At 58.8% G+C, this 18431-nt stretch overlaps 2 protein-coding genes across 2 annotated transcripts; one reads left to right on the forward strand and one right to left on the reverse strand.

Moving 5' to 3' along the window:
• Positions 1–287: 287 nt before the first annotated feature.
• Positions 288–6561, forward strand: LOC100032924 (USP6 N-terminal-like protein). The gene is made up of 15 exons (XM_056803552.1): positions 288–407; positions 689–708; positions 2045–2162; positions 2288–2373; positions 2524–2563; positions 2770–2850; positions 4633–4740; positions 4967–5076; positions 5145–5193; positions 5296–5416; positions 5499–5593; positions 5693–5758; positions 5848–5947; positions 6029–6181; positions 6267–6561. Exons 1-15 carry the CDS (start codon positions 288–290, stop codon positions 6509–6511), a joined length of 1512 nt encoding a protein of 503 aa, XP_056659530.1. The 3' UTR covers positions 6512–6561.
• Positions 6562–6636: 75 nt separating this feature from the next.
• Positions 6637–8481, reverse strand: HRAS (HRas proto-oncogene, GTPase). The gene is made up of 6 exons (XM_007506749.2): positions 8297–8481; positions 7740–7863; positions 7436–7614; positions 7195–7354; positions 6989–7121; positions 6637–6905 (listed from the first exon to the last, which is right to left on the reverse strand). Exons 2-5 carry the CDS (start codon positions 7848–7850, stop codon positions 7002–7004), a joined length of 570 nt encoding a protein of 189 aa, XP_007506811.1. The 5' UTR covers positions 7851–7863; positions 8297–8481; the 3' UTR covers positions 6637–6905; positions 6989–7001.
• Positions 8482–18431: the final 9950 nt, after the last annotated feature.

Below are 18431 nucleotides of genomic sequence, written 5' to 3' on the forward strand. Positions count from 1 at the left end.
TTCCCTTCCCTTTTCGCTTTCAGCACAAGGGAAGGCTCTCTGGTTAACCGCCAAAATGAGAGTTTTGAAGAAGGAAACTCCCAGAGGACCAGCAGGGCTCCATCAGAAACACGTCATGCCAAACTAACCTTCCTTCCGTTTTGGTTGGGATTAGTGGCCTGGCAGATTCAGAGCCTGCAGGTGATGTCAGCAAGGCTCCTCCTCTCAGATGTGGGGACCCTGAGGTCCGAGAGAGGACGAAGGTCGGCCAAGGGCTCACAGAGTGGGTGGCAAGACTCTGAGTGCCCATGCCTGGTGGTGGGCCTGAGAGCCAGGCAGTTTGCGGTCTTGGCACCGCTGGGCACTGGGACAAGGGCATCGGTCGTCTTCCCAGCATAATGCCCTCTTCTCTGGTGTTTCCCTTTCTAGTGAGTGGAGCCAACAGAAGGAGGTCTGTATGTGGGCAGAGAAGGGCCAGAAGAGAGGGCAGGACTGGTACTCGGTCTCCCTCCCAGAGCAGAGGAGGGAGGGGCACAAGGCCTGGGCCACACCACGGCTGACCCATGCACCATGCCCAGGGCTCGACCAGGGATGCTGAGGCAGGTGCACCCCCCTGCGGCCTGGCACTCTGACATGGACTCCCGGGCCTGAAGGAGGGCCATGGGCCCTCCTGTCCACTAGCTTGAGGGCACCGTCTGGATGCATTTAGAGCTGTGAAGGCCTGCTCAGGTAAGCGCTCGCCCAGCTCCCAGGACCTGTGGGTCTTCCAGGGATGCGGGAGGGAGGGGCTTGCCCACCTCTGCCAGGGCTGTCCACTCGGTGGCAGCGATGCCAAGGCTCAGGCTGGCCTGCCTCTCCCAGACTCCTGCCCCCACACCCAAAGGGGGCACAGAGGGGGGGCCGCACACTGTGCCCTTCCCTGCTTGGCGAGGGTGGGCACAGCTCGGGGCCGCAGTGAAGCAGACTGTCAGAAGCTGGCATTGGAAGCCACAGCACAGGGCCTGGGAAAAGTGTTTTACAGACATTGCCTCATTTGATTTTCACAGCAACCTTGGGAGAATCTTTTTACCCCCATTTTGCAGAGGAGGAAACTGAGGCGTGCTTGCCCTGGGTCCTCTAAGGCTGCCTGCCTGCTGATACTGTGGCAGCCCTGAGCAGGGCATCCCGGATGGCGAGAGGCCCTGGGATCCCGCCATCTGAGGGTGGCCATATTTAGTGGGAGCATCGGAGGCGGGGGGGCCGGTGGGTGGCCTTCAGGGGTTCCAAGAGCTCTCTGGGCCCTGGGGATGGAGGCCAGAAGGCGGCAAAGGCAGGAGTGCCCCGTCTGGCCAGGCCAGCCCCTGCCCCTGGAGGCCCCCCGCCAGGAAGCAGGCCCTTGGGTGTCTGCCGCCTCCTCCCTGGGATTGGGCTGGGATCATGGCACTCGAGGAACCACCTCAGGGCCTGTGCAGGGCTCCTGTCCCTGGGGCAAAGCCAGCCCAGAGGCCTCTCTGTGACCTGGGCACCCACCACACTAGTGCAGAATGTGGGTCAGAGGCCAATGTCCTGAGTTCAAATCTTGCTGCTCCTCAGTCACTGGATGACTTTGGACCAGTCATCACCCTTCTCTCCCAGCCTCAGTTTTCTCATTTGTAAAAGAAGGGCTCGGACGCGATGTCCATCAGCATTCTGAGGCGGGGGGGGGGGGGGTGCCACAGGGCCCAGAGCAGTGACTCTCAAGCCAGGAAGACCCGAGTTCAAGTCCAGCATCAGTTTACCTCTGTTTCCTTATCTGTAAAAAGGAGATGTCAGCCTCCCAGGGTGGTTGGGAGGACCAGACAAGTGCTTGGCATACCGTAGGCGCTCCATAAATACTGTCAGCATCATCCTATGGAGCCCCCATCAGGAAGTCCACCTTCCCCCTAGCCGTGGTCGCCAGCTCTCGATACCCAGGCTGGGAGGGGGGCGGGAGGGGGCCCAGCTAGATCAGGGAAGGACACACGGGGGGAGGGGGAGACACCAGCAAGAGCCTCCCCCAAGGACCCCCCCACTCCCCGGTTCTCTCGGTCTGTCTCGACCACTCTAGGGGTGCCTGTGAGCCCAGAGCGGGGGGCCTCTCCTGCCTCCCCACTCTGGACATGAAGAAGGACATCGAGGCTCTGGTGGCAGAGGAGAAAGCCGAAATCATTGCCAAGTACCGGAGGGTGAGGGCCAGCCTCCCCCCAGATCCCCTCGTGCCCCCTCCTTTTGTGACTGGGGAGGGCGACAGGAGGTGCCCGGTGGCACAGAGGGCCCTCACCCGGCACCCTGGACTCCCCTCTCTGTGCAGGGGAGACAGCACGGGGCTCGCATTGACCCATGGGAAGATGCCGACTTCTCCCTTTACAAAGTCACAGATCGCTTCGGGTTCCTGCAGTACGTTTTGGGGTGCCCCTGCCCCCCCCCGGGGCTGGGAGGGAGGGAGGGAGCCAAACGTGGGCATGAGGAAGGGGCCTGGCCCTCCCCCAGGCCACAAGAGCAGGCCTCGTTGCTCACCGTCTTCTTCCTCTGCCCTCCCCCTCCCAGTGAGAGCGAACTGCCCAGCCGGAGCGCCCAGGAGGAGAAGGTGAGTCAGCCGTGGGGGCCCCGAGGCTTCCCTGGTCCTGCCTCCCTCCCTCTTCCAGCTTCTGCCCTGCCCCAGTGGGTCCAGGAGCCCCGGGGCTGGGGGCAGGAGCAGAGCCAAGGCAACCCCTGCTGTTTCAGTGCCGCTGTGCCAGGGCTCGGGGCGCAGGCGGGGGGCTCCGTTCTGAGGGGCCCGCATTGACTTCTCAGCAAAAGGTCCAGGAGATCGAGCGGGTGGACAAGTGGCTGAAAATGCTCAAGAAGTGGGACAAGTACCGGGCTAGCGAGAAGGTGAGAGGCGGAGTCTGCCGGGGACCATCTCCCACCCCATCGTCCCCCAGGCTCCTCCTTGGCCTCTCTGTAGCCTTTGACGCTGTTCTCTCCCACCTCCCGGTGCCCCGGATGTCCCGCGGGGCTCTGGCCTCTTCCCCTCTCCTACTTCACTGGGTGACCCTGATGCCGTCCATGGATTTAGTGACCGCCTCGATGCGGATGATTCTTAAATCTAACTTTCCTGCTCCCCGGTCTCTGCTGACCTTCCGTTTCCCATCTCCAGCCACCTTTCCCAGGGATTAAACTGCCAGGAACCAACATAACTCACTATTTCTGAAGCAGAACCCATGATTTTGCCCCCTAAACTTGGCTCTTCCTATTTCATCATAAAGGACAATACTGGGCTCCTAGCCCCTAAGAGTCATGGGGGGGGACTTTCTCCCCTCCCCCCTTCCCATCCAAGGTGGTGCTAGGACCTGTTAATTTCCCCTCTGGACCACCTCTTGTCAATCTCTCCTCCACACCACCTCTTGTTGATTTCTCTTCCCCAGTACTCTTCCTTCTCTCCTCTGACTCTGCCCCCAGCATGGTGCAGCCAGTTAGTTATCACTTCCCAGCAGGACTAAGCTAGCTGGGGAGTTGGTCTGCCTCCAGTCTCTCCCTGTCCCAGTCCACCCTCTGTTTAGCCCCCGAAGTGACTTCCCTAAATGCAGGTCCCACCGGGTCAGCACAGCTCAATAACCTCTTGTGGCTCCCTGTGGTGTCCAGGAGCAAATGTCCTTCTCTGGCATTCAGAGCCCTTTGCCCAGCCCCTCCTCCCTTCCAGTCTTCCTTTGCCTTTGAGCCATTCCTGGTGGTTCCTCAAACAAGACCCTCCATGTCTGGCTCCCCCCTTGCCTGGAATGCTCTCCCTCCTTCGCTCTGCTTACTGACCCCTCTGGCCTCCTTGGGGTCCCAGTTAAAATCCCGCCCTGTACAGGAAGCCTTCCCTCTCATCTCTTCGGTCCATAGCCCGTTTGCAAGTTAGATTGGGAGTTCCTTGCTTCATTTCAGTTCCTTGGAGCTTAGCGCTGTACCTGCATCCAGTAGGAGCCTACTCAATGCCTGTTGGCCGACTGCCCAGGAAGCCCTAGCTGCACTCCCAGGCGCTGACTGCCTCTCTGCTTCCCAGAGGCGGGTGGGGTGCTGGGCTCTGCCTGTCTGTGTCACCCACTGACATGTTCACTCATTTCTCCCCCAACTCCCTCCCTGTTAACCAAGGCTTTTTATTACATCTCGCTGTGCTAATGCTGGGGACCCTGGAACAACAGGGAGAACAGCCCTCCCCTGGGAGGAACTCATTTCCGGAAAATTGGGAAGACTTCCCAGGAAGATTGGGAGGAAGGGGGATGGCTGCAGTGGCTGGTGCCCTAGGGCACGAATGGGGCTGTAGCTGGGAGCCTGGCTTCTATGCAGATCAGAAGCTGCCTCCTTCTGTTTATCCCTGGGGCAGTCGGGAGCCACAGCAGTCTCAGGAGCAGGAGAGTGACCCACTGCCCCAATAGCAGCCCCCACCAATCTGAACAGAAAATGGGAGGGAGCTGGCAGTGTAGATGGCACTTCTGAAGGGGCTCACAGCAGCACCTACTGTGGTGGGGGGGGTGTCAGTGTCTGTGAGTGGATCCGGCTGGCAAACACGAGGGGCCTGAGATGGGCCTGAGATGGGCTTCGAAGGATGAGAAAGCTGATGCAGGAAAAGGGGGTGCTGCTGTGGCCCTGGACACCGGGGATGGGCCAGTAGGTGGCTTCCTCTCCCGGCAGATGGCTCGGAGGGTCTACAAAGGGATCCCCCTGCAAGTACGGGGCCAAGTCTGGGCCCTCCTCCTGGATGTGGAAAAGGTGAAGACGGAGAACCCTGGCAAGTACGAGGTAGGCGCCGGCCGGGCCCTGGCCACGGAGGGCAGGACCCCGGGGGGCCTCCCTGCACCCCTAGGACACCGACAAAGCCACAGCTCTTCCCTCCCCCCCCCAAATCCTGAACTCCCCTCCTAAGGCAGTAGGCCGATCCCCCGGAGAGGGGCTGCCACGCTGGGCGGGCACCCCTGTGCCAGGCTGGGAGGCCCGTCCTTGCTCCCCAGGGCCTCCCCCCTCCCAGGAAATGAAAGAGAAAGCCCGGAGCGCCTCGGCCGAGATCAAACAGATCGACCTGGACATCAACCGCACCTTTCGGAACCACATCATGTTCCGAGAGCGCTACGGACTGAAGTGAGTGGGCGGGGCGGGGGCGGGGCGCGGGCCGGCCAGCTGCCCCTCCCACCTCTGTCTCTCCCCAGGCAGCAGGCCCTGTTCCACGTGCTGTCGGCCTACTCCGTCTACAACACGGTGAGCCCCCGCTTGTGCCCTCGGGCGGCCCAGGCTGGGTGGGGCGGCCCCTCCCCTCCCCTCCCCCCACGGACCCTGCGTGTGCCCTCGCGGCCCCCGCAGGAGGTGAGCTACTGCCAGGGCATGAGCCAGATCGGCGCCATCCTGCTGATGTACCTGAACGAGGAGGACGCCTTCTGGGCGCTGGCCCAGCTGCTGGCCGACCAGAGGCACGCCATGCACGGTGAGCGCCGGGCGGGGGGGCGGGCGGCCGGGCGGGGCCCCGGGCGGCCGCTGAGCCCTCTGCCCTGGCGGGCTCCCCGCAGGCTTCTTCATGCCCGGATTCCCCAAGCTGCAGCGCTTCCAGGACCATCACGAGCAGATCCTGGGCAAGGCGCTGCCCAAGCTGAAGAAGCACCTGGTGAGCCCCGCGGGGGGCGGGGCGGGGCGGGGCGGGGCCGAGGGGGCGGGGCCGGCCGGCCGCCGGGAGCTGTCGCCCCCCTCTGGCCTCTCTCGGCAGGACAAGGAGCAGATGGCCACCGGCATCTACACCACCAAGTGGTTCCTGCAGTGTTTCATTGACCGGGTGAGAAGCTGGGGCGGGGCGGGGCCGCCGGGGGGGGGGGGGGGCTCGGCCTCTCCCTGGGCCCCTCTCAGGCCGCCTGTCCTCCGCAGACCCCGTTCACCCTGACCCTGCGCCTGTGGGACGTGTACATCCTGGAGGGCGAGCGGGTGCTCACGGCCATGGCGTACACCGTGCTCAAGCTGCACCGGAGTAAGGCGGGGCGGGCGGGGCCGCGGGGGCTGGGCTGGGGGGGAGCCCGGGGCGCTCATGGGCCCGCCCCCGCCCCCCCAGAGCGCCTGCTGAAGATGGCCCTGGAGGAGCTGCGGGAGTTCCTGCAGGAGAAGCTGGCCGGCCCGTGGCCCCACGAGGACGACGCCGTGTTGGAGCAGCTGCAGGCCTGCATGGCGGAGCTGCGCAGGATGAAGTGCGAGCTGCCCCCCCCAGGTGGGCCCCGCTAACACCCGGGCAGGGAGGGCCAGCGGGGGGCCGCGGGCCGCTCCAAGCTGTCGCTGTCCTCTTTCCTTTGAAGCCAAACCGGACGAGCTTCCCAAGAAGCCGCCGCCGCCGGCAGCGGAGCTCTCGAGCAAGGCGGTGCCCCCCGTGGGTCCCTCCGACGGGGCACCCCCTCACGACAGCTTCTCTCGCGCCCAGGAAGAGCCTCTTCCCCCCGCCAGCACCCCTGAGCGGCCCCGCCGGCCCTGGACCAGCATGCCCAGCCTCGCAGGCCCCGCGCAGGTGGGCGCAGAGGATGGGGGCGGCCAGCTGCGAGACTGACCCCATGAGGGCAGCAGGGGGGACCCGGGCAGTAAAGTCGGCAAGCGCGGTCTGGACTCCTGTCTGCTTATTGCGAGGCCTCCCGCCCCGCCCCGCCCCGCCCCGCCCGGACAGGCACACCGAGGTCAAGACCATCCAATAATTTACTGAAACCAATAATTTACTGAAACCGCGCGCGCGCGCGCGCGCGAGCAGAGGGGGCGGGGAGGCGCGGGAAGCAGTGTGGGGCCGGGAGTCGGAGCCAGTCCGTGCAAAAGGCCTGCGGGGGGCAGCGGCGCGGGCTTGGCCTCCCTGGCAGGACCCGGAGCTCCAGCAGCAGCAGCGCGGCTTCCTCCTCCTCCGGCCTGGGGCTGTCCGGCGCCGCCCTCAGGTCCAGCACCTCCGAACCCCCAGCCTGGGCGGGGCGGAAGGCAGTGTGGGCGGGGCCCCGAAGCCCCGCCCCGCGCCGCCTCACCTCGGCCCCCGGCCCCGCCTCACCTCGGCCCCCTGGTCAGGAGATCACACACTTGCAGTTCAGACAGCCCGGGCCGCTCTCGTCCGGGGGGTTCAGCTTCCGGAGCTTGTGCTGTCGGATCTCCCGCACCAGCGTGTAGAAGGCGTCCTCCACCCCCTGCAGGGAGGGCGGCTCAGCCGGCGCCCCGCCTCCGCCGCCCCGCCCCGCCCCGTTCCCTCCCCGGACTCACCTGGCGGGTCTTGGCCGACGTCTCGATGTAGGGGATGCCGTAGCTGCGGGCCAGCTCCTGCGCCTGGCGGGTCTCCACCGTCCGCGCCGGGAGGTCGCACTTGTTTCCCACCAGCACCATGGGCACGTCGTCCGAGTCCTTCACCCGCTTAATCTGCTCCCTGGGAGGGGAGAGAGCCGGGGTCGTGGGCGGGGGCGGGGCCACGGGCGGGGCGGGGGCGGGGCCAGAGGGCGGGGCTCACCGGTACTGGTGGATGTCCTCGAAGGACTTGGTGTTGTTGATGGCGAAGACGCAGAGGAAGCCCTCCCCGGTGCGCATGTACTGGTCCCGCATGGCGCTGTACTCCTCTTGGCCCGCCGTGTCCAGGATGTCCAGCAGGCAGGTCTCCCCGTCGATGACCACCTGCTTCCTGTACGAGTCCTGGGGGGCCCGCGTGGCGGCCATTCAGGGGGCTGCGGGCGGGGGTGGGGGGCCCGGGGAAGGGTGGGAAGGAGCGAGCCCGGGCGCAGAGGGGAGTCTAGCGGAGGGGAAGGGCGGGGGCTCACCTCGATCGTGGGGTCGTACTCGTCCACGAAGTGGTTCTGGATGAGCTGGATGGTGAGCGCGCTCTTGCCCACGCCCCCAGCGCCCACGACCACCAGCTTGTATTCGGTCATCGTGGCGGGGGTCCTGGGGGGTAGGGGCTGCGCTGTGTCGGGGTCTCCGAGGCGCCCCTCTCAGATACGGGAGGGGCGGGACTGGTTCCCAGGTGGGGGACCCGCCCCCAGCAGCCCCTCCCCCACCCTCCCCCAATCCGGCCGGAGCGCCGAGGCCCCCCCACAGGGCCACCCCCCCCCGGGCGCCCCCTCCCGCCCCGATGACGTGCAAGTTTGCAGGAGGCACCCCCCCCCGACCGCGCCCTGCCCCCGCCCCCGCCAGAGAAGGCCACGGCCCAGCCACCAAGGCCACGGCGCTCCCGGGGTAGCCCAAGCCCCACCAGCGGCGGGGGCACCGCCTCCATCCACGACACCCTCCAGCCGTGGGCACACTTTACCGCCTCCCAGTCCTCCCTCCCCTCCGCCCTCCGCTCGGCTCTGCTCGCCGGGCCTCCCCCCAGGCTCACCGGGATCACAGCCTCCTCCACCGACTCCTCCTGCTCCGCCGCTGCTGCCCCCCCGGGCCGTGGGTTCCGGGCCGGGGGCTCCGGGGGGGGCTCGGGGGGCTCCGGGGCTGGGGCTGGGGCCGGGCCGGGCGGCTGACTCCGCGCATGGGCTCCTGGCGGCCCAGGGCGCGGGCGCGCGGGCGGGCGGGGTCGCGCGCCCCGGCCCCTCCCCACAGGGCACGTACGCGCACGCTGCCGTCCCTCATCCCCGTCCACCGTCTCCGATCGGCCCTTCCCATTGGCCGAGCCCCCTGTCCATCGGGTCCCGGAGCCAGCCCAGCTCCTAGTTGGTGCTCCGGTAGCGCGGCCATCCAAGGGCGCTGGCTTCCTATTGGCTGAAGCTTCCGCCCATTATGCCCTTGGCTCGCTCTCTTGACTGAGAGACCTCCAGGTACCGCCCACGCCAGGATCTCTCGCGCTGTTGGCTGGGAGGGGAGAAAGGAGGGTATTCCAAGTAGAGGAAACCGCTAGGGCAAAGGCCCCACAGCTGGAGATGCAGCGTTCTGGGGAAGCAGCCTGGGCCTAGCCAGTTCGTCTGGACCTTGGAGGGAGTCGAGGCTCCCAACGTTTAATGAATCGGAAAGCCAAGACTGAGCTGGGCTTGGTCCTGGTCTGTGGAGTCAGGAAGTCCTGGGTTCAGATCCAACCTTCAACCTTGCTAGTGAGCAGCACAGGAGCCCTCCCTCTCAGGGTTTCTGTGAGCTTCAAATGCAACAAGGTCTGAACAGCCCTCTGTAAAGGGAGGGGGGAGGTGCACACATGCTAGCCCAGTGACCCTGGGCAAGTCACTTATCCATTGCCTATCTCTTACCTCTCCCCTGCCTTGGAAACCACGAGCTCTGTGCAGAAATGCTTCGAGGCCAATGGGGAGTCCCCCCAAAGCCCAGAAACACTGTGGTCAGCCCCGGAGGCCGGGCCTGAAGCAGGGCTGCCAGAGCGGATGCCCAGCTACAAAGAGGTCTCTCAGACCCTGAGAGGCTAGGACGGAGCATGTGGAGAGCCTCCCCCGAACCTCCACCTGGGGTGAGCAGCTGCTGGGTCCCCCGACCCAAACACGCACCAGCAGCCTGAAGAGCTCAAGGCGGGGCAGAGACGAGCCTTCAGCAGGCAAACAGAAAGCCCAGAAACCTTTATCAGATACCTTCCAGCGCCAGGCTCTCTGCTAAGGGAGGTGCAGAGAGGAAAAACACAGTCCCTGCCCACCCCTCCCCCGCCCAGGGCAGCCCCCCCAAAGGGCTCGCTGGTGCCCCTCTGAGCCCTGCCCAACCCTGGATCCAGCAGCCTCTCTGGGGACACCCCCCCTAGCAGCTGGGGTTCAGGAGCCCAGCCTCTGCCTTGGACACCCTTGGCCTCTCCAGGGGGTCACTGGTCTGGGGGTCAGCTGTTGGGAAATGAAGAGCCGCTGCGCCCTCCTGAATGGCGCCTTTGGGGGGAGGCCTGAGATCCTGGAATAAGCCACCAGTCATTTCCCTGAGAGGAAGACGGCTGGCTGTGGCTCCCCATCGGCTTCCCCCTCCATCCCCAAAGAAGGAATCAACCCACCAACCACAAAGGAATCCCCCCAGAGACATGGACCTAAAGGACTCCTGGACTTGGAAGAGCAGCCCAGCCTGGGCATGAGGGGAACAAGAATCCCTGAAGCAAGACTTCAAAAAAGGAAACAAAATGATCATCTGCATGAGAAAAGGGAGCAGGAGGCAGAAAGCCGGCAACAGGTGAGCCAGGAAAGCAGGAAGGGGAAGGAGAAGGAACTGAACCAAGAGCTCCAAACCCGTCCCGGCCCAGACTCCTGGAACAAAGGCTACTGGACCAAAGAGAAGGTAATGACTTGTGAAGAGTGAATCAAACTCTTTGTCTATCAATCAGCAATTGATTGAAAGTTAATCAATCAAAAGCTGAAGTACCCCTACTTAGTACCCTACTAGGTACCAGGTCACTAAGTAGGAGAGTTCACAAATCACTTGCTAGAGTGGGTGGCAACTCCAGAGGCCACTGCCCTGTTCCTGGGCAGTGCTAGGTGTGAATCTTAAAACTGCTCAGACTCTACTTCAGAAGATTTGATTAAGCTCTTCCCCATTTTCTACAATGGAGGTAATTGATCAGGAGTGTATTGGGAATTTTAACATTACTCCACCCTACTCAGACAGTGCCTTAGGGGAAGATAAAGTTGTGAACTCCTGATTGAACAATGAAAAGTCCCCAACTCATAGTGAAGCCAACCTTAAGCTAGGTCTGTTTTTAGATCTAATACAAAAGGGTGCCAAGTACCTACAAAGGTTAAATTAATCACTAAAAGATCAAGCAACTTACAGAGGGCAAGCTTAGCAAAGAGGTGTGAAATACTCAGAAGATGTAATCTAATCAGAGAAGGTGAGAACAAAAGAAGATGTGAACTAAGAATGGACAGTCCTAGGAAAAGCGTCTGCTGTGATTGGTAGACATGAAAATTTAGGGGAGGTGACATAAGAGAAAATTCTTTAAAAAGAGAATTCAGTTCAGTTTGGAAGCTGAATTGGAGCTCTGAACTCAGTTCAGGAGTTCAGTGGAGGACTGGAGCTTGCTTGAGACAATCTTGTGGTGAGTGATAAAGACTGACTCGCTCTCCCTTAGGCCCAGGGATGGCCTAGGCCCTTTCCTACTGCTTGGCTACTCTCTCTCTCTCTCTCTCTCTCTCTCTCTCTCTCTCTCTCTCTCTCTCTCTCTCTCTCTCTCTCCCCTTCCCTTAATTCCTTCATTTGTATTAATTAAAATCTCCATAAAACCCTGCTGACTTGGGTATTTTCATATTTGGGAATTTTCCCATGGCGACCACTTAATTTTAGATTTTTAAATCAAGACGCTAAAAATTATCTTTACAGTTTGGCTGAAACCTTTATAGTTTTGGCAATTCACAGTCTTGGCAAACCATATTTTCATGGTTACATGGGCCAATTGAAAGACTGCAATTGGTTCCTGTAAAGTGGGCGAGAAAACTGCTTTAAAAAGGCCAGCTGGAGGATTCAGTCCAGTCACTGCTGGTGAGCTGGACTGGAGGAGGAGACTCTTTCCTTGGATCTCGCTTCTCTGTGGATTCTTCCTCTTCTCCTGGCTCTTCACATTTGTAGTCTGAAGACAGTAGGATTAAACTCAGGGTATTTGTAGCTAGGCAGTACTGTCTGTCTCTTTATCAACATTTTTCTACTTCCCCTCTTTGTAAATGAAGCCCCTTAAGGTCATTTTGACTTAAGCTGTAATATTTCTAAATCAGCGACCACAGTATTATTTTAGAATTCTCATATTTAGTATAAAACCTAAATTTAAATTCTTATAGATTTCCTCCTGAAGACAAGAGATAGGAAAACTAAATTAGGCAAAAGACTGGGGGAAAGAAGAAACTACAATGAAACCCATATTAAAAAAAAAAAACAACCAACCTTGGGGAAAATAAAAGACCAAGGAGAATTTAAGATTCATCAATTACCTGAACGCCTCGCCCCCACCCTCCCAAGAAGTTGGACCTCATATTTCAAGAAACCATAAAAGAAAACTACCAACACCTTTTAACTACAGAGGGCAAAGGAGAACTAGAAGGCAGTCACCTCCTGAAGTCATCCCCAAATGAATACTCCCTAGAACATTGGAGCCCAAATCCAGAGCATCCAAGTTGAAGAAAAAACACTGAGTAATCAGAAAGAAAAAAATTCAAGCCCAGAGGAGACCCGATCAGCATCATGCAAGATTTAGCAGCCACTACCACAAAGAAATGAGGAGCTTGGAAGTTATTTCTAAAGCTAAAAGATACAGACTTACAGTCAAGAATGGCTGTCGGAACAAGACCGAGTATGCACAATCTTATAAGAATGCAGCCAAAGCAGTCCTTATGGGAACATTTATGTCTGTAAGTACTTTCTTCAAGATGTTGATAGAGAAAAAACATCAACAAATTGAGCAAGCAGATAAAAAAACTCCAAACTCAACAGATTTAGAAATCCTAATTAAATATGAAAATGACACTACTTAAAATCCTTTCTTTTCTTTTCCAGCAGATTACGCCCCGTCATTACTCCTCTCTCATTTGTCATCTAGCAGCTGCTTCCCTGATGCCTACAAACACACCCTAGTCTCTCTGCTTTCTCAAAACCCTGATCCATCTATCCCAACTCCCTTTTGTGACCAAACTCCTTCAGTGAGTGCCTCCACTTCCTTTCCTGTCCCTCCCTTTTCTAAGTATTGAAAGTCTGGCTTCAGATTTCTGAAATGGCACTTTCCAAAGTTAAATGTTCAATCTTACAGCAATTCTCATCCTTCCTTGACCTCCCTGTAGGATTTTTATTTGACTCTTACTTTTCTGTCTTAGTGACCACTCTAATACAGAAGGGCAAACAAGAGCTAGGCAAATGGGATTAAGTGACTTGCCCACACAGCTAGGACGTGTCTCAGGTCACATTTGAACCCAGGTCCTCCCAACTCCAGGTCTCACCACTGTGCCACCCAGCTGCCCTGTCCCTGTATTGTACTATTTGACCCTCCCCTCCTTGATTCTCTTTTCTGTAGGTTTTCAGGACACCACTATCTCCTGGGTTTCCTCTTTCCTCTCCCTCCCAGTCTCACCCAGACCAGGTCCACTAATGACGATAAAAATACAGTTTCCAAAGTGTCATATAACACGTTTTCTCATCTGATCCTCAGTTTGGAAAGTTTCTGGGAGGTGCTTGCAAGGTGCTATTATCACCATTGTATAGTGAAGTCATTCTCTTTCTCAGTTTCCTCTTCTGTGAGATGGAGATGATATTAGCATCTCTCTCCGAGTTACTGTGAAAATCCAATGAGATAGCCTATTATGACGCTCCTCCTCCTTACACTAAAGCTCAGGTCTCATCATGTCATCTCTTCCCCATTCAGGAAACTCTCGAGGTTTCCAAAAATCGCCTTTTCCGGTCTTTATTTGGCTTTGTTGGCCCCACCCCAGCCTTTCCCATACGCTCAGCCCTTCTTCCTCCCCTCGACACACTCAGCAGAGCACTGGCACTGGCTTCCTTCCTGCTGTTGTTCGCCCTGGGTTGCTCTTCTTCCTCATCGTTCCAGCCTGGCTCTCCCGGCTCCCTACGAATCCCCGCTTTGATCCCAGGTTTTCCAGGAAGCCTTCTCCATCCAGCCCCCTTCATGCTAGCTAGCCCCTTCCTTCCTTCTGTTCCTCATCTCCACTTCTACCCGTCCATATCTCATGTTCAGTCATGGGCTGTGTGCCGTCTCCTCCAATTGATGAGCAACTCCTTGAAGGCAAGAGTGGGTTTTGGCCCTTCTTTACACTTAACACAGGTCCGGCTCATAGTTAGCCCTGAATAGACTTGCTGACAAAATCAAAGAAAAGGCCAAAGCCGTGGAAAGCAAATAAATCTCTTAAAGAAAAAACTGGGAGCTGGGTCGTTTGGGGGAGGGGGAGGCGGACGGGGAAATGACCGGAGAAGCCATTGTCCAGTGGAATTCTTAAGCAACCAGATTCCTGTTATCAGAAACGAAAAAGGCAAATTCCCACCAAATAGAGAAAACCAAAGGAAACGATCAGGAACTTTTCCCAATCCCATGCCATTGAAACAGATAATCTAACTGAAATGGCCAAGTATTTATAAAGCAAATGTGAAACGCCCCCATTTCCAGAATAAGACGTAAAGGACTTCAGCAGCTGGACGGGGCCCAAGAAAAGGAGGCCTGAAGGAAGGAATCCCTTGGCGCCCACGAGGGAGTTCTGGCCAACGCCAAAGGACAATCCATCTGATCCTACGCAGCTGTGTGGAAGAGGCGCCAAAGAGGTCCTGCCCGGCCTCCGGCCACTTCTGCAGAGGCCGTGAATGAGCTGGCCTGAGAACGCCCAAAAGCCAAGCTCCAAGCTACTTGGCGAAGAAGGAAAAGCCTTCTGTGGAATATCAGGAGGAAAACAAAGGCGGCCTCCACCTGGCACCAGGAAGCATCAAGCACGGCAGGGCAGACCAACAGTCCCTAAGGGTGTCCCCAAATGGCCTCAGGCTTTTCTTCCTGTGCTTTGGGGGATCTTGAGTGTAAAAGGGCTCTCTCTGTCCCTTGTCAAAGGCTTCTCCCACAGGTTACAGCTCCCGTTACTGGAGCTCGAAGATCTAGCTGGGATGGAGCGGCCGAGAGACCCTCCGCCTGGCAGTCTGACGTTCTAGTGCCTGGGAGTTTTTAAGAGGAATGAAGACCAGCTCGGGCGTTGGGCCTGAGTTCCAGGCCAAGCCAAGCCAATTCGGGTTTGGGGGACACGGGGCAGAACGGGCGGCCTCCCCTTGCCGGACCTCAGCTTCCCCATCTGTAGAAGGGTCCTTTTTAGCTTCTGATCAATGGCCCGAAGATCCTATTGGCTTTGAGGCTCTACGAGAGAAGCGGGGCAGAGACGAGAGGGGAGAATCTTCCTTGCCAGGGCAGGCTTTGCTGTCTTGTGGTAAAGAACCAGCATTTCTATTGGGCCTGGAGAGAAAACGGGGGAGTCCGAGACCTTCTGCCAAAGCTGCTTTCGCCTGTGTCTTGTCGGGGGGGGGGGGGAGCCCCGGGATGCCCCGGCTGCCGCGGTTCTTCCAAATACAATATCGCCAGTCCAGAAGCGGGGCTGACCCAGCGAAGCCCAGGATTTAAGCTGGGAGAATATGCTCTGTTTGACGCCAGCCCAAGGGGAAGGGCTTCCCCTCCTCTTCCTGTGACAACTTCCTGTGGCTGGAGACGGCGGCGACAACCCTGTTCATTGGCTGCTGAGTCCAGCTCTTAAGCATCCAGAGGAGCCGGAGTGATGGAGACAAGCGCAGCTGCTGCCGGGAGAGCCTCCAGGGATCTGGGAACGTCCTGGCCGCCCGTCTCTGTTGGGGCCCTTAGGCAGAGGCCACCCGGCGATGGGGGAGCCTTGGGGGGCTCCAGAAGATCAGGAGATGCCTTGGAAGCCCAACTCGGGCTGCTGACGGCCTCCTGGGAGAGCAACTTGCCCGAACAAGCCCGGCAGGAAATCATCTCAGCACACCAGACACGGGTTTTGTGATAAAGGGAGCAGCTCATCCACTGGCGCCACCGCCGCCGCCGCCACCCCCAGAGAGGGAGGGGGAGGGGGAGGGGCAATGTCAGCCACACAGTTTTGAGGAGGTTCTTCCTAGGGCCGGTGAGCGTGGAGGGGACCAGGGGCAGCCATCTGGGGCAGGCTTGGACTTCAGGCCTTGGTAGGCCTTTCCAGGAAATAGCCCTTTGCTGAAAGGAATCCATGTTAAAGGGCTGCTATTAGAGAGCTGCTGAGTGAGGCTGGGAAGAACATGCTTGAGGGACCCTTTCAAGGCCCCCCCCCCCCCGGCTCCTCAGGGTGCCTCCTGGAACCGAGGGAAGAAGAGAGCCCTGCGGCCAATGGGGGGTTGGCACGGTGACCCGGGAGCCCATGGTACAGTAGTCTGCCGCAGTTTTGTAGCTTATTTCATTTGTAATACATCATGGAGCCGACAGTTTAATCCAGTATTAGCCATGTAGCATCTAGATCAGATTGTTGGCCATCTCTGGGAGTGGGGGGGAGACTGCCAAAGGGACAGAGGGAGGGAGGAGTGAAGGAAGGAGGGAAGGAGGGAAGGAAAGAAGGAAGGAAGGAAGGAGGGAGGGAAGGAAGGAAGGAAGGAGGGAAGGAGGGAAGGAAAGAAGGAAGGAGGGAGGGAAGGAAGGAAGGAGGGAGGAAAGGAAGGAAGGAGGGAAGGAAAGAAGGAAGGAGGGAGGGAAAGAGGGAAGGAAGGAAGGAAGGAGGGAAGGAGGGAGGGAGGGAAGGAGGGAAAGAGGGAAGGAAGGAAGGAAGGAGGGAGGGAAGGAAGGAGGGAAGGAGGGAAAGAGGGAAGGAAAGAAGGAAGGAGGGAGGGAAGGAAGGAAGGAGGGAGGAAAGGAAGGAAGGAGGGAAGGAGGGAAGGAAAGAAGGAAGGAGGGAGGGAAAGAGGGAAGGAAGGAAGGAAGGAGGGAAGGAGGGAGGGAAGGAAGGAAGGAAGGAAGGAAGGAGGGAAGGAGGGAGGGAGGGAAGGAAGGAAGGAGGAAAGGAAGGAAGGAGGGAAGGAAGGAGGGAGGGAGGGAAGGAAGGAAGGAGGGAGGGAAGGAAGGAGGGAAGGAGGAAAGGAAGGAAGGAGGGAGGGAGGGAAGGAAGGAAGGAGGGAGGGAGGGAAGGAGGGAGGGAGGGAAAGAGGGAAGGAAGGAAGGAGGGAGGGAAGGAGGGAGGGAAGGAGGGAAAGAGGGAAGGAAGGAAGGAAGGAGGGAGGGAAGGAAGGAGGGAAGGAGGGAAAGAGGGAAGGAAAGAAGGAAGGAGGGAGGGAAGGAAGGAAGGAGGGAGGAAAGGAAGGAAGGAGGGAAGGAGGGAAGGAAAGAAGGAAGGAGGGAGGGAAAGAGGGAAGGAAGGAAGGAAGGAGGGAAGGAGGGAGGGAAGGAAGGAAGGAAGGAAGGAAGGAGGGAAGGAGGGAGGGAGGGAAGGAAGGAAGGAAGGAGGAAAGGAAGGAAGGAGGGAAGGAAGGAGGGAGGGAGGGAAGGAAGGAAGGAGGGAGGGAAGGAAGGAGGGAAGGAGGAAAGGAAGGAAGGAGGGAGGGAGGGAAGGAAGGAAGGAGGGAGGGAAGGAAGGAGGGAAGGAGGGAGGGAGGGAAAGAGGGAAGGAAGGAAGGAGGGAGGGAAGGAGGGAGGGAGGGAAGGAAGGAAGGAGGGAGGGAAGGAAGGAGGGAAGGAGGGAGGGAGGGAAAGAGGGAAGGAAGGAGGGAAGGAAGGAAGGAGGGAGGGAAAGAGGGAAGGAGGGAAGGAAGGAGGGAAGGAGGGAAAGAGGGAAGGAAAGAAGGAAGGAGGGAGGGAAGGAAGGAAGGAGGGAGGGAAGGAAGGAAAGAGGGAAGGAAGGAAGGAGGGAAAAGTGCCTCGAGTCAGCGGATCACCCCATGAGGGAAGGTTGAGGCCCACAGACAAAAGGAGGGCAGCCACTCTTTGCTGGGCCTGGGCGCTGGACAGATGCTGGGCGGGCGGAGCTGCTTCCGCCGAGGCGGGCCCAGAGCGGTCAGAGACGGGGAAGGAGCTGCTGAAGCAGCAGACCTTCAGTGGCTCCTCCTGCGGCTTTGTAATGGCCGCTGCCGGGCGAGAAAGCCTTGGCGAGCCGCTGAAGGGAACGCAGGTGCCAGCGGGCTGTGAGGCACGTTTCCAAGAGATCCCCAAAGCCCAGACGCCAAAGAAAGCAGCTGGAGGGCGGAGCTGGCGGGCAGGGCACTGGCCGAGGGAGGACGTCAGCTTGGCGCAGCGCCCCCTCGTGGCAGGAAAGTTGACTCCGGTGGCCACCCTTCAGCTCCTGCTTTCTTCTACTTCAAGCGATTCCTAAGAAATCTTCTAAGATAGAATCCTGGGAGTTGCGGAGACTATACTATACTATTGTATAGGTGATGGGGGGGGGGGGGGCATGGAAATATATTCCCGGAAAGCACTGCCAGGACCTCTATTGGACTGTTTAACATGTTGAGGAAGGGGGGAAGGAGGGAAACTGAGTCACAAAATGTCCAAAAATAATTGTCAAAACTTGTTTCTTTGTGTCACTGAACAAATACAATTTAATAAAAAATCAAGTCAGTGTGGCAAGAGGCAGTGAGTGGGCTCCGTGGACAGGGCCAGGCCTACAGACAGGAGGTCCTGCATTCGAATGTGACCGCAGGTACTTCTTGGCTGTGTGACCCTGGGCAAGTCACTTAACCCTAACTGCCTAGCCTTCCCTCTCTTGCTTTAGAACGGATACCTAGCCCAGATTCTAAGGCAGAAGAGAAGGTTAGGAAAAGCCCTCCCAGTGGAGGGCTGAGAGCTGGCCAGAGTCCCCTTTGCACGTTCCTCAGGGAAAGGGCTCTTCCCAGCCCCGGAATGTCTCCCTCCGGCCCCAGCTCCGACCTCCCTTCTCCACATTCCTGATTGCTTGCTGGAGGTTGTCCGGGCACGTCTAGGACTTGCTTCCTCCTCCCTCCCTCCTTAGGAGGGGGCGGAGCTCCCCAAAGCTGAGGCGGGCTCTCCCGGTGTGGAGGGCCTTGGCCTCTCTTTCCATTTTGGGTTTGTTTTTGTTTCTAACCCCTCCCCTTCCATCTTGGAATCAATGCTA

This window comes from Monodelphis domestica, chromosome 6, assembly GCF_027887165.1.
Source record: "Monodelphis domestica isolate mMonDom1 chromosome 6, mMonDom1.pri, whole genome shotgun sequence".
NCBI classification, from domain to species: domain Eukaryota; kingdom Metazoa; phylum Chordata; class Mammalia; order Didelphimorphia; family Didelphidae; genus Monodelphis; species Monodelphis domestica.